Below are 14,973 nucleotides of genomic sequence, written 5' to 3' on the forward strand. Positions count from 1 at the left end.
ATAATCAAGGTTTCTCTAATATTATCAATTGTTTTTCATTTGTGCCATTTTGTTGTTTGATTATTGTTAAAACTCTGGACATTCTCTAACAAGTGATGGTATAAAAGTGAAATCAACTGGACATTTTAACAGTTAAGCCAGACATGTTTGGCAAATTCAGTAATACATTTATCTACCGGCAATGACGTCTGATACAATGGAGCCTTCAGTTAGACTTTCATAGAGCTATACTCACAGCTTGATAGAGTGAAAGTGCTATAGTGGGCCAAGGTCTTTAAAAACTTTTTGAATAGCAGAAATGACAGGTTGGAATTCTTAAGCTTAGTTAAATCGCGTCTTGGGGCTGACTTTCAAAAGCACTGGTGGTTGCATCAGAATTTTTCTTACCTTGAAGGGGATTTAAACCTATGGCGTCTGACAGACAACAATCATAGGATTTAATTTCCCTTGGCCCTGGTCTTCAAAATATTTACGATCAATCTTGTCAATAGAATGGAATTTCTCAGTGTTAGAAGTCCACATAATTCAAATTATAAGATTTTTTTTGAGTAACAGGATCCTGAGCTGTAGTATGACCCTCCTCTCACCTATTGTTCCACCCCATCATTTGTTGAGTTTGTCCAGAGATAAAAAAAAAATGTCCATGCCAAAAACTTCAGACTCTATCTTGTTTTTGTTATTGCCATTACTGTAAATATTGTATAAAACATTTCATAAATTTACATCTTGGATTTTCATTGGGATTTCATATTCAAGCCAGAATTTGCTATCTATGAGCCAGTATTTGCTATCTTTGAGCCAGTATTTGCTATCTATGAGCCAGTATTTGCTATCTATGAGCCAGTATCTGCTACCTATGAGCCAGTATTTGCTATCTATGAGCCAGTATTTGCTTTCTATGAGCCAATATTTGCTACCTATGAGCCAGTATTTGCTGTTTATGAGCCAGTATTTGCTATATTCGCGTCAGTATTTGCTATCTATGAGCCAGTATCTGCTATTTATAAGCCAGTATTTGCCATCTATGAGCCAGAATTTGCTGTTTATGAGCCAGTATTTGCTACCTTGAGCCAGTATATTTTCTATATTCGAGTCAGTATTTGCTATCTTTGAGCCAGTATTTGCTACCTATGAGCCAGTATCTGCTATTTATAAGCCAGTATTTGCTATCTATGAGCCAGAATTTGCTGTTTATGAGCCAGTATTTGCTATCTAAGAGCCAGTATCTGCTATTTATAAGCCAGTATTTGCTATCTATGAGCCAGAATTTGCTATTTATGAGCCAGTATTTGCTACCTTTGAGCCAGTATATTTTCTATATTCGAGCCAGTATTTGCTATCTTTGAGCCAGTATTTGCTATCTTTGAGCCAGTATTTGCTATCTATGAGACAGAATTTGCTGTTTATGAGCCTGTATTTGCTATCTTTGAGCCAGTATTTGCTATCTATGAGTCAGTATTTGCTATCTTTGAGCCAGTATTTGCTATCTATGAGTCAGTATTTGCTATCTATGAGCCAATAAAACACAAAAGACAGGTAACTCATTTTAAAATTTAATTTTTAATTGATTAAATATTTCTATTTAAACAGTTTCAGTCAATATACATTCAGTTCAGTTTGCATTAGACTCTTAACAGATAAAAACTAGTATTTGCTATCTATGAGCCAGTATTTGCTACCTTTAAGCCAGTATTTGCTATCTATGAGCCAGTATTTGCTATCTTTGAGACAATTTGCTATCTTTGAGCCAGTATTTGCTATCTATGAGCTAACAGAACAATATTTTCTGGTGTTAAATAAAAGTCAATATAAGATTTTAAAGTGACAGTAAAGCTGTTGTTCTGTAAAAACTTTAGTCTACCATAATCTATCAATCTCTTACATCTTCTACCTATTTCTTCTCTTTCACTGGCCTCTAGTTTTATAGCACCTCTGAAAATACAGCATGTATGTCATTTCTTTTAGAATGTCTTGTAGAATATAAGGTTGAGTGATTTTGCAATTTAACAAAACACATTTCCATCCAGAAAAATTCAACTGAATTGACGCACTTGTACAATCATATTTACAAAATCAAAACAAATAAAATTTATATCCTATCAAAGTATTTTCACTGTTAAAATAGAGCCCAATACAGTTGTCTGAAGATCACACAGTGTAAAACTCTGAGTAACAACATGTTTCAGGTTCTGTTTTAATATTTCTGAAAAATTATACCTATAATCTTCTTGTGGATTATTTTCATGTTCATCATCAATGTTTTCAATATTTTTATTCTCTTCTTCTTGTTTATTGTCTGTTTTGTCAGCTTTAACTCGTTCTAAATAATAACAGATAAAATTACAATAAGCATGGGCTATGTTAATGGTGAAGTCAATTGGACACTAGATATTCAGGCCACATATTCTCGAACGATCTTAGCGCTAGGATATCCTAGGTTCTTATCTTCTAACATTGATTCTAGGACATCCTAGCACTAAGATCGTTTAGAGAATGGGAGCCCAGGTGTCCTAGGGTAATCAGCATGCCTTGTCCTGTTTCCACTAATTAGTTTGAGCAGTGACATATATAAATTTACATTACCCTAGTACTCGGTTTCCCTCTTAGTGAAAATATTATAGGATATAGATTGGAGCTCAAAAAACCTCATATATATAATTGATCGTTTAGAGAATGGGAGCCCAGGTGTCCTAGGGTAATCAGCATGCCTTGTCCTGTTTCCACTAATTAGTTTGAGCAGTGACATATATAAATTTACATTACCCTAGTACTCGGTTTCCCTCTTAGTGAAAATATTATAGGATATAGATTGGAGCTCAAAAAACCTCATATATATAATTGATGTAACGGCAAACTGAAAGTCACTAAATAATTTGTAATTCCTTCTTTCAATACAAATACTGAGAAAAGTTTTCTAAAGCTTAACACTGAAAACATGAATTCAACCATAAACCCTTTGAAGTCAATTGGACACTAGATATTCAGGCCACATATTCTCGAACGATCTTAGCGCTAGGATATCCTAGGTTCTTATCTTCTAACATTGATTCTAGGACATCCTAGCACTAAGATCGTTTAGAGAATGGGAGCCCAGGTGTCCTAGGGTAATCAGCATGCCTTGTCCTGTTTCCACTAATTAGTTTGAGCAGTGACATATATAAATTTACATTACCCTAGTACTCGGTTTCCCTCTTAGTGAAAATATTATAGGATATAGATTGGAGCTCAAAAAACCTCATATATATAATTGATGTAACGGCAAACTGAAAGTCACTAAATAATTTGTAATTCCTTCTTTCAATACAAATACTGAGAAAAGTTTTCTAAAGCTTAACACTGAAAACATGAATTCAACCATAAACCCTTTGAACCCTGAGTGTAAATGAAATATAATGTCATATACCCTGAACCCCAAGTAATAAAAATAAAAACGTATGACGTTAACATTGTATGACGTCACTTGGTAACGGCCCGTATACCAGCTGCTCGGATATATATTGCATTAGTGTGTGGCTGGTAGCTGCTAGCGTTGAAAGGGTTATCTTTGACCCACCTTGAGCTTTCCAGCCTTTCCATGTACAGGTTGCCCAGCTACTCATACTGGACATAATATTAAAATCTGTACTAGTAAGATTTACTGAACGTATAAACTCTTTACCAACATATGATTTCCATGTACATCTATGATGACAACATAGCGCTATAACCACTCCTTTTATACTTCTTCTACTGGAAAATTAATTGAGAAATTGACCTTTGTTTGGCTAAAGACCACATGCAGTGTTTAATGAAGGAAATTTTGCAACTATTTGTGATGTTCAGAAATGTTAAAAATTGTCTGATAGAAAAAAAATACACACCTTTCTGTTTGAGCTATAGAACCTCCATTATTTGTTTTTAGTTTTTTATTTGGAAATTCACTGTTGTGACTCTCGGGACAAGTGTGTCTGTTCTGACCATTGTGACTTAACAGACATCTTAAAGCTAAATCTACAAAATACAGAGATTACAATATCTAACAATTTTTCTTTTTCAATTGAATAATTTGGCATTCTCATTAAAAGGGGTACTTAAAGGAATAGTCAGGTTTATGATGAAATCCAAATTTTATTGTAAAAAACCCTTTCAGAAATAATAATGTTTCGATTTTGTATACACAGGATCAATAAGAATGACTTTTGAACGCATTTTCGACCTAGATTTTTTCGACATCATGAATATACGAGATTACGACATCACGTTATGGCTGGCATGAAATGTGAATCGTGTTGTTAAATAACCAATCGTTAAGATAGAAAATTTATTGGTGGCCTCTGCACACACCAGATCAAGGGGTCCTAAGAGTAAATTCTTCTCTCTGCTTTTAAAATAACCAACCTGTTGCTGCCCCGCAAAGATGTTTACCAATGGCCACATTTTCTTTTTGACTGTTTTTGATACTAGCTACTTTATCTATAATTAGAATATTATCAATATACAGCAGGTTAGGGTTATAGGCCACACAACAGCTAGACATTTCAATAATGTTATTTCTGCGAGTATGAGTAATATTGGGTCACCTTATCACCTGCTGTTCAGGCCATCTTGCTCCTTATTTTTATATGAAACTGGAAAAGTCCTTCAACATTGTCTTTCTTTGCTATTTGATTTTGTGATTTGAGTGAAAATTAGTTTCAATGCTTACCTAGATCCAGATGTTCTATATCTATTTTCAGCCTCTCAAACTCTGGACCACTGTCACTTTTATTATGATAACAATCAAACTGTAATAGAAATCTAAATTTATTACAAGAGAAGTAATAGACAGCTTCATAAAAACAGTAAGTATCCTTTCTAGCAGTGTTCAACTACTGTTTTAATGTTAAGTCACTTTTGGTATTACCATTCACACCAGTAAAAGGGATTAATTCTTGTTTAATGAACTTAGTCAAGATTTAGTTCAGGACATTTTTTATATATTTATCATCAAAAACAAATAATGTTACCTTATATCTAGCACTTCCTCTATCTACCAGTAAAAAACTTATATTATTTTTATCTTGTACCGCCCTCTCTACCCAGTGTGATAGTTGACCTAGGACAGACATTACAGCAAATTAAAGCCAACAACATGTTTATCTTTGGAATCCTTTAAGATTTTCAGGATTTTTTTCATTCATATAACTAAACCCCAGACCCATTTCCCCAAAAAATCAACAAAAGTTTTTGTCATAATTTCTGCTGCATTGAACCAGGTCTTCAATTCAACTGATTGGTCAGTCATTATAACCGATTTTTAATTCAGTTGTATCAACCAATCAGATTGCTTTATTTCTCAAAATCCTTGATGCACATATATATCTTTGCTACACAACAAATTAACAATTGCATACCTTTACCAGCTCCCATCTCAATAAACCTGGTATTATCTTGAAGTAAACCTAATTTATTCATATGACCTACTAGTGACGCCTGAAATAAATATAACACGATAATATTATCAGTAAGATACATGGAAATAGGCATATATAGAGAAGATATAACTGAGATGTAAGTGATCATTGAATTAATTTCCGTAACTTTTGGAAGCTTCATGCAGAAAATAAATGAATCAGAAGCCCACTTCATTTTCCGAAAGTCTTACATCTCTGTATAATGGGGACAGTTGGAAACTTTACATGATATCATTTGATTGGTTATGTCAAACAAATGGTGGTCAAGGAATACTAAGCTCAGTCGGTGGTCAGAGTGAACGTCTGGTGGCTATGAATAAGCCCTCTATCCTCATTAATAAGCCTTACTCTTACCTGTTGTTTCCGATGTCTCATGGCTGCCGTTCCATACGAACTATTTTCTAATTCTTCTTTTAAACAATCATGTGTTAAGATATCTTCTTCTATAGTTCCAATATACTCTAGCAATATACACAAAATATAGAAATATTACAACAGAACCTGAAACATGTTCTTCCTCAAGAGTTTCAAACTGTGCAATCTTCAGAGAACTATCAATGGTCTAAACACATTTTATAAAGCAAGTGGGCTTTTGACCATATTTGGAAATGAATTTATTTTTATTCATGAATTTGAAAACCATAGGCCTCAAAATCTGTGACATGCTTTCAATGCCTTGCCAAGATAAACATAAATTAGTACTGAACAAGTTATAGAAACAGTCAGAAAATAGTGCAAGTCATATCAATAGGTTTTCTGAAAGCTATAATGTAAAAGAGAGATGATGAACACAGGGAGGAACTCACCATCATAAAGTTTGTTTATTTTTTCTATGAGACAACGTAGGTCTGCAGTATCTATAGAGTTAAAAGAAACCTGAAATAGATGGCCCATTATCCTAATAATAATTCAAACTGTTCTTTCTAAATTATCCACAACTAGACTAAAGTCACAAATGTAAATTTAAAATGAAAAGATCAAAAGAGCCTTAATTTGTGTTTTGAGAGAACTATCAAAAATACCCAAGTCTGTGCCTAAGTCATAGAAATTGTTTGAATATGGGGAAGAAGACAAAAAAATTTTTAAGCTTAAAGAGGAGAAAATGAAATGAATGGAGTTTTACGTCCTATATTTCTGCACCATAATGACTAATGAAGACAGGCAACGCCATGCAGGATGCAATGATGGAAATTTTGCCAGAACAGCGGCATTAGCCCGCTCTTTTTCAATTTTCAACTGTCGAACATGCACAGCCTGTAGCACACAGGGTCTCCGTTTATTGTCCCATTCGAATGTCTAAATGCTTTTTCTATGTCAGTCCCGCTTACCTGCATCACTGACAGGGGGAAACAGGGGCTTAAAGAGAAGAGCCAACGCGAAAAATTAAGTCTTGGCCAAAGTACCAAAGAGACCAAAAATATAACCAGTCCAGGTTAGTATAACGGACAATGCATTAAACATTGGGCAAGGAAAATTGTAGATATAGCACAGATGTAAAAAATATAATTACTTCACCTTTTTCTCTTCAACATCACTACCGGAGTTGATACCTTCAACATAGTGCACCTATAATAATAATTTAAATATGTGAAGTTTCTGCATATAAAATTAATTTTACATGCATAGTGTGCTATCTTGAATTTCAGAAGGTTAACAATAGTTTTTATCTTCTTGAACAAAAAAATACCAACCTCTTCTGGTTTTTTTCTGTTGTTACATTTCTTAATATGTTTCCTCAACATATCCTCATAGCAGGTACTGAAAAAATAAAAGCTCATTATTTTCACTTCTCTTGGCATTCCTCAAAAGGAAATATAGTCATCTAATTAAATAATAGAGCTTATATTCAGCTGTACATATCACTTTATAGAATTAAAATTCAACCTAATTGTAGATGAACTACACATCTGATTTCATTTTGAAAAAAGCTATAAATATCAGAAATTTTTAGTCTTGAGCTCAGCGATATCAGCATCCAATGGAAGCGAACGTTAACTTGTCATCTACCAACCAACCTGTCTTGCGCTCTTGACAAATTTTCATTTATGTTAACTCAATATTTGAATAATTTTATTTTGAAATGTAGCAAATAATAAAAAGATTCTCTTCATTAAAGTCATTTTGATTAAGACTTACTGTAATGGATTTAAAGGACAGACAACTCTTTTTCTTTCTAATTCTACCTGAAACAAAACATAAATAGAATGAAAAATTCACATAGATAGAGCCTTGATTTGTCTTCTCACTTGTTATTTCCTGTGAATTGGATCATCAGCTTGAAAATAGTAGACCTACTGTTAGTTAAGGTTTTAGAATGATTTGCACAAAGATGATTGTGTTAGAAGGTGATGAGAACGTAGTCTCATAAAAGCACTGGCCTAGGTCACAAAGTAAAGACTCATGTGAAAATAAGGTGCAATAGTTTAGAAATATTAGAAAGTTATAATCATGGCTAAGATTAAAGTAACATCTTGGGAAAAAATTTCCTTAGCTAGGGTAAAAAAAGGATGCCTATGGTAAGAGACCATACCATTTAATCTCCTCAAACATTACAACTTTTAAGATCTTACCCCCATAGTGATAGAATGTTCAGCACAGTATTTCTGATCTTTATTAGGCCGAAATCGACAGAAACGATTTTTCTTCTTCAAATAAAATGAACATTGACCATCTTTTGGCGTTGGGGCTGCAGAGGGTTCCTCTTCAGACATTTTTCCTTAATGTTCAACTACAATTTCTTGAATTTCCGATAGATATCTAAAATAAAATGAAATGAAATAAAATGGAGATTTACATCTTACTTTTCTGCACCATTTTCATGCAGGGTACATATAGGGAAATTTTGCCAGAACAGTGGCATTAGCCTGCTCTTTTCCAACTGATCTTTAACATGCACAGCCTATCCTATATATAATTGCACACGGGGCCTTGGTTTAGTGTATCATTTGAACAACTAGACACTTTTTGTCTCTATCACCGACAGGGGGAAACCGGGTTGAAAAATCCGAGAATATTTCAACCTATGCCGAGATTGAACCCTGGACCTTGAGGTTAGCGAGCAAGTGTCTAACTCAATGAGCCACTGCAGCTAAAATAAGGATCATTTATGAGTGATTTGTACTTCTAACTAAGAGGACCTTAAAAAGATATAGCTGACAAGACATCTGATCTGGTGCCTAGTGTATGTGGCAGGAAAGGGGTGAGGTGTTAACGTGATGGGGTAATTTAAGGGCATAGGGATGAGGTGGGAGTGGGGGGTTCTCCTTCTTGGTCCAGACACAGCCCTATTCAAAATTTTGCCCATTAGTCTCTGTTTTATGTATCAGTGTATTTGGCTTTGTTCTAAAAACGAATCTGATGAAAGATGGGAACAAAGGAACATTCACGAAGGTCTAAATTAGAATGTTTATGCAAGTTTCCAAATATACACACGCTTATTCACTCCAAGGGCTTTCCCAAGAATGAAGGAAATCCCTGTAACCTATGACCCGGAAGTACAATTTCAGCTATGGAGTAAAGTATTTTCTTGATTTCTGGTGCATATAAATAAGTATCAAAAATATTTTTAATGAAAATTAAGGAATATTTATATATTTGCAAATCAATGAAATAGTGATGGATTCAAAAATGGTATAAACGAAAATTCTACCTAACACTTTTACAAGCGAGACAATTTTTGCGAGCCTTTTTTTTGTAAATGGCGACTGTCCTGAAAGGGAATCATTACTTGCAAGTTTTTGTTTGATTTTATTCTATATAACAAAGAAGAGGTAAATATTTCCTCTGGAAGCCACGACCCAAGATGATAATAACGCTGAAAACCTTACAACAAGAAACTTTTAAAGTTGAAATTGACGCAACATTGCCGGTAAGTCGAGAAATGATCTCAAATATTTTTGTGGCGTTTCAGAAAACGAAACGTGTGTGAATCTGTAAATCAGTGTCTTGTGCTAAAGATAACTTATCTGAAGACTTGAAACTAGATTTTTGCTGAACATATGTGATTTTTTTTCCTTCTTAGATAGACTAATTTTAAATTAGTAGTCTACTTACTGGGTCACTGACCAAAGTATTCTCAATATTGAAGTTTTTATCCCATTTCACAAATAATATTCAAAATTAAATGGCATGTATTAGAAAATTTTACATTGGAATTAAACCATCCAGATATTTCTCATGTGAATTGCCCACATTTCTGATATCATTACATTCCTGTGTCTGTGAAATCAAAGAATAATTATTTTTTGCAGTGGCTTGCATTCTTGTCAACCCGAAGGCAATTTTAGACTCTCAGTGGTCTTTTTTTGCTTAATATTTTAATTCATACAAATATAATAGGCAAAATGTAATTCTGTAAACATTGTGAAATGACAGTGACCAGAAATTAGTCCATAGAGTGCCTTAAGATGCCTGTGTATGACGAACGTCACAAAACTCAAAACAGGTGTTAATTATTTGGAATTGTCTTGTGTTTTAGGTGAAAGATTTAAAGGCCAAAGTGGAAGATGTTAAAGGAAAAGATTTTCCTGTGGCTGGTCAGAAACTTATTTATGCAGGTATTATTATTATTATTATTTTCATCTTTAAAAATAGTAACTGTAGCCTAAGGATATTGATATTGATAGAGGCCTGGTGTTTGTTTCAACAGATGAAAATTAAAAATGGAAGAGAAAACTAAGGGGGAGACCACTACATGTCGGTACACTACACATACTAAGGCTAACAAACGTCTTGTGAATCCCTCTCATTGACAACATTTCATAGCTCATCAGTAATTTTGATTATGATGTTAATTTCAGGTAAAATATTAGATGATGAAAAGAAAATAGAAGAATATAAAATTGATGAGAAAAATTTTGTAGTTGTTATGGTCACTAAGGTAATTATGAAATGTGTTCTAAGAATTTGTATGTATTATATATTTGATTGACAAGAGATCATCTATTGCTGCTTTCACATAATATCTTTATTAATGGTCTTATTTTAAAAACATAACTTGCGATGGATTAAAGCAGGGATTCCCAACTTGGGCGCTCGCCATTTGAGGAGCATGTGAAAGGATGGGGGGAGAGCGATGCAGGCGGGGGCCTTCACTAAGGTCTGTGGCGCTTTAGCAATTCCAAGCTTATTTGCTCGAGAATCCCTGGATTAAAGTCATCCGTTTAAGTCATCTGGTTGATCAATAATTCAAATCTAGTTTAAATTTAGATAACTGTATTTCTTTAAGTCTGAATTTTATCTTGATTAATAATTGTCAAGAATAAGGCTCTAGGATAGTAAGTTTTGGAAATAGAGGTTGACTTTCAAGAGTAAGAAGTCTATTGCCTTACAGTTTGAAATCATAGTTTTAATGTTGTATTATGTTTTGTATAATGCTTGTATTCACATAAGTTTATAGATCGTCAAAAAGATTTAAATTATTTAAATTTTATGTATTTATTTATTCAGCCAAAAGCTACCCCGGTTGCAAAACCTGCAGAAGCCACACCCACTCCAGCTCCGGCTGCAGCCACGCCTGTGCAGGAAACTACCCCAGCGGCTGCCCCTACCCCGACTGTACAACCCTCACAATCCTCTTTAACGACTACATCAACAACTAGTATGGAAACACAGAGCACACCATCTACAGAATCCCCACAGGGGTATGTAGTCAATACATTTTTTATAGACTCACATGGAAATTTATATTGCACATATTGATAATTATAGAACATTTTGGAATTAAAGTAGTTCAGATCTCTTCAATATATTTTTGATGGTTGGAAGAAGATCTCAATTCTTACAAGTGATTGACGCTGAGCTCTATGGGCTTGTGCAGCATATATTTTAAGGGCTAAAGTATGTCTGGACCAGAGTTGTGTATATTTTTGATTGTCTGGGACTCCATCTGTAAACTACAGTGTCTATGTAATGGTTCATTCAAGAATTATAGATATTTTTGTCCAATGAATTATATCTGAGGTGAATATTGAGTTCAATGTCTTTTGTATTTCTAGGACTCCATCTACAGTGTCGTCTGGTACTGTCATGTCAGATGACGTGTCAGCGGTGATGTCGGCCGAGAGTACCCTAGTAACAGGACAGGAGTATGAGAATATGTTACAAGAAATAATGAGCATGGGGTTTGATAGAGAACAAGTTGTCCAGGCCCTGCGAGCAAGTTTTAATAATCCTGATAGAGCTGTAGAATATCTTTTCAATGTAAGTGTGTTTCTAATTGATCAAATTAAAATTAGAAGTTGCAATAGATCGCATAGCATTTAACTCTTAGTAGCAACATGTTTCAGGTTCTATTTTAATGTTTCTAATTCAAATTAGATCACAATTTCCTTTCTTTGTTGTATTCTGAATTGTTTCATCTCCACTGTATTCTAACAATTTTACTATCACAATCTTAATAAAACTGTCATAGCATGTCAAGTTTTTAAAAAAAAACAGTTTCCAAAAAGTTAGGTTTCGTGACTCGCATTACATGTCAATATAGATGAGCTGTCAACTCATCATTGTTGGCAATATTCTTTTGTATTAATGCCATATAACTTGTTATGTGCATTATACTAAATTTATAATACAAGTATACACAATTTAGATTGGGGTGTGTCATGATTTAAAGGGACAGGTGTAACATATTTTTGAGCAATTGTACCTTAGTCTGACAGCTCACCGTAAAAATTTGAACCTTTATATCCATATGTGTGTACACAATTATCTGTGTAATCTATAGAAATAGGAAAATAAATTTGACTTGCAGATATTTTGGAAGGAATTTTGCGATTTTCATACATTTCTAGTACCTCTGAGTTCTATTTATATATATTCAAGAAACAAATCAACTCCCCCAAAATGGCACATCTGTCTCTTTTATTAAGCATGGCCTTCAAACCACTTCATTTATATGGCTGGCCCATCAATGTTATTTTTGAAAATTAAAGTTTATCATCTGTTTTGTAGGGTATACCAGATATACCGGTGGCTGATGAGCCTCCTCCGGCTGTGGGGGGAGCACCTCCGGCTGCCAGTGCCTCTGCCCCTGGTTCAGCTACTGGTACCCCAGCTAGTACAGCCACCCCAGCAGCTGCGACTGGAGCTCCTGCTACAACTGCCCCAGCTGCCACTGGTACCCCAGCAAGTACCGGCCCCACAGCTGGAGGAGCACCCTCTTTAGAACAGTTAGGAGGTAGGTCTTGATTTTATTTAATATTTTTTAAAGGAAAGAAAATTAATCCACAATGAGGATGACAGCTATCAGTTGTCAACAACAGGCAACAAGTGTAGACATCTAAAACATGAAACTTAACATTTATTATGTTTCAATTGAAGAAATTCTGCCTTAAAATACTTTTTAAAAAAAAAGGCTGATTTTTGGGCTTAATTGGAATAAATTTTTTATTTTGTATTTTACAGGTCAAGACTTAACTTTCCTGAGAACTCAACCCCAGTTTCACAGAATGAGACAAGTTATTCGAGAAAATCCACAGCTTTTACCTACTTTATTACAACAAATAGGACAGTCAAATCCCAATTTATTAAGGGTAGGTAACTCTTGTTATTTCCAGAATCCTTTCGAGATGGTGCTCGATTGGTTACTTCTGAGGTTTTGCCTGTTCTAATTCTCCAAGAGATGTCACATTCAATTTTACTACTCTATTCCTTTCTGCCATTTTGAAACCTGTCTACTCCTACTTTTTTGGGGCACTTTTTTTGGGCATTCTGAAACCAGCTCCAAGTTGTTTTATTGTACTTCTCGTTGATTTCATAAATCCTGAAAGTGCCGAACTCACCTAAAACTGCTGAAAATTGACCTGATGGTTTTGTCTTCACTTCAAATCAGTTGATAATCATCATAATAAATGACAACTGTCTGTTTTGTGCTGAATCAGGTCATCTACATGTTTAGTTTTATTACAGATTTTATAATTATAACTGATTCTTTTTGTAGATAATTAGTGAAAATCAAGAAAGTTTTATAGAAATGTTAAATTCTGATTTACCAGAGGAAAGTGGAGAACAGCAGGCTGCAGGGGGAGGTAACCCATTGGCTGGTGGTGGGGGTGGTGGCACCCCTCAGGAAGGTGTTATTCAGGTTACACCCCAAGAAAAAGAGGCAATCGACAGAGTAAGTGCTAAACATTTATAAATAAGGACTGCTATAATAATAATTAATATATATATATAGCGCTTAACTCCACATACAAGTGTGCTCATAGCATTATAGCTTTAGTGCTATAGATTTAGAAAATTTTTCTTCATTAGCCAGCCCACATAGTGCAGAAAAGTAGGACATTTCATTTTACAAATTTATATTTACACGACTGTAGATGGGTAGGTAGATAATCCGACAATTTAAGACAGGCATTGCAAAATAGAACAGTATGTTCATTTCCTAATTGGTTTCAATAAGGGCCTGAATAGAAGAAAGTTTAAGTGATTGTATAGAGGTTTTCTAAAATGTTTCTGTGTATTGGGGACACTGATAGCATCACTTTTACTACTGTAACTAAGTGATTTATTACGTCACTATCACAAAAGCCTTAAAGGGACAGATACGGACACACCATTCTTGTAGACCAATCATACTTTAGTCTCAGAAACAGGAATTTTTTAGCTAAGTCAATCAGTAATAGTAGCCACAGCTCACTGTCGAAATTCGACCCTTCAAATCCATGTTTGTCCAGAATTATCCGCGTTTGAATGTTAAAATGACGACTCGTCATAAACCCTCCCAAAATGGCCCCTTAGTCCCTTTAAGATATTGTTAGCAGCTTTTGTGATAGTGACTTCGCAAAAGGCCTAGTTTTAGTGGAATAGCAAGAACCACAGTTGGAATGATGTAAGTCTATGCTATTAGTGTCCGTGATGCATGCAAATGTTTTTACATTGCCTTTATCTCATTATTTCTATAAACTGATTTTTTTTTTATTATTCCAGCTAACAGCTTTAGGTTTCCCAGAAGGTATGTGTATCCAAGCATATTTCGCCTGTGAAAAGAATGAAGATTTAGCTGCAAATTTCCTGCTCTCTCAAACTTTCGAAGAGGAAGGGTGAAAGTGTAAAATATTTGGTGAATTCGAGACTTTATTGTGTATTAAAATAATATAAATATCAGTGACAGTGGAATTTGACAAATTTGTTAACAAGCTGCTAATTAAATAGGTCGTTAACAAGATTGCTAATGAGCTGGTATTAAATAAGAACTTTAATTTCCACGTTATTTTTGTGATGTTGAAGTAATATCGGTTTCGATACAAAACAAACATTGATTTATTTTTAACTCCCGTTGTTTCATGTTTATTTAGATTTTGAGGGAGGGGGGTCAGGTGTGAGAGGAGGGGTGGGAAATTGTCAAAATATGTGACCCTCCAACAAAAAATCAGTCACTTGTTTCAATTGATAAAAACACGTATTATGGCATGCTGGAAATCTGAAAGAAATGTTACATTACAGTGAAAAAAAAGGGGCAAGAACATGACACCCCATCCTTATTTTCTTGTGACTTTGTCCATAGCAGGGCGATTACACAGCCGCTTGCAATAGTTTCAAA

General features: G+C 34.5%; 3 protein-coding genes across 3 annotated transcripts; 1 reads left to right on the top strand and 2 right to left on the bottom strand.

Moving 5' to 3' along the window:
- Positions 1–711: 711 nt before the first annotated feature.
- Positions 712–1,306, bottom strand: LOTGIDRAFT_102217 (hypothetical protein; the record flags this gene model as incomplete). Its single annotated transcript, XM_009045837.1, has 2 exons — positions 712–875; positions 1,129–1,306. Coding segments are annotated over 2 exons (342 nt in total), but the record flags the coding sequence as incomplete, so codon positions are not given.
- A 451-nt stretch (positions 1,307–1,757) lies between these two features.
- Positions 1,758–8,143, bottom strand: LOTGIDRAFT_102700 (hypothetical protein; the record flags this gene model as incomplete). The annotated part of the gene is made up of 14 exons (XM_009045838.1): positions 1,758–1,932; positions 2,218–2,308; positions 3,554–3,726; positions 3,861–3,990; positions 4,378–4,452; positions 4,685–4,724; positions 4,974–5,074; positions 5,373–5,451; positions 5,787–5,893; positions 6,239–6,308; positions 6,948–6,998; positions 7,124–7,190; positions 7,569–7,615; positions 8,003–8,143. 14 exons carry the CDS (start codon positions 8,141–8,143, stop codon positions 1,758–1,760), a joined length of 1,347 nt encoding a protein of 448 aa, XP_009044086.1.
- A 1,097-nt stretch (positions 8,144–9,240) lies between these two features.
- Positions 9,241–14,471, top strand: LOTGIDRAFT_54396 (hypothetical protein; the record flags this gene model as incomplete). Its single annotated transcript, XM_009045839.1, has 9 exons — positions 9,241–9,300; positions 9,910–9,988; positions 10,232–10,311; positions 10,881–11,031; positions 11,443–11,633; positions 12,384–12,465; positions 12,843–12,964; positions 13,372–13,548; positions 14,361–14,471. Coding segments are annotated over 9 exons (1,053 nt in total), but the record flags the coding sequence as incomplete, so codon positions are not given.
- Positions 14,472–14,973: the final 502 nt, after the last annotated feature.

Source organism: Lottia gigantea, assembly GCF_000327385.1.
Source record: "Lottia gigantea unplaced genomic scaffold LOTGIsca_1, whole genome shotgun sequence".
NCBI lineage: Eukaryota > Metazoa > Mollusca > Gastropoda > Lottiidae > Lottia > Lottia gigantea.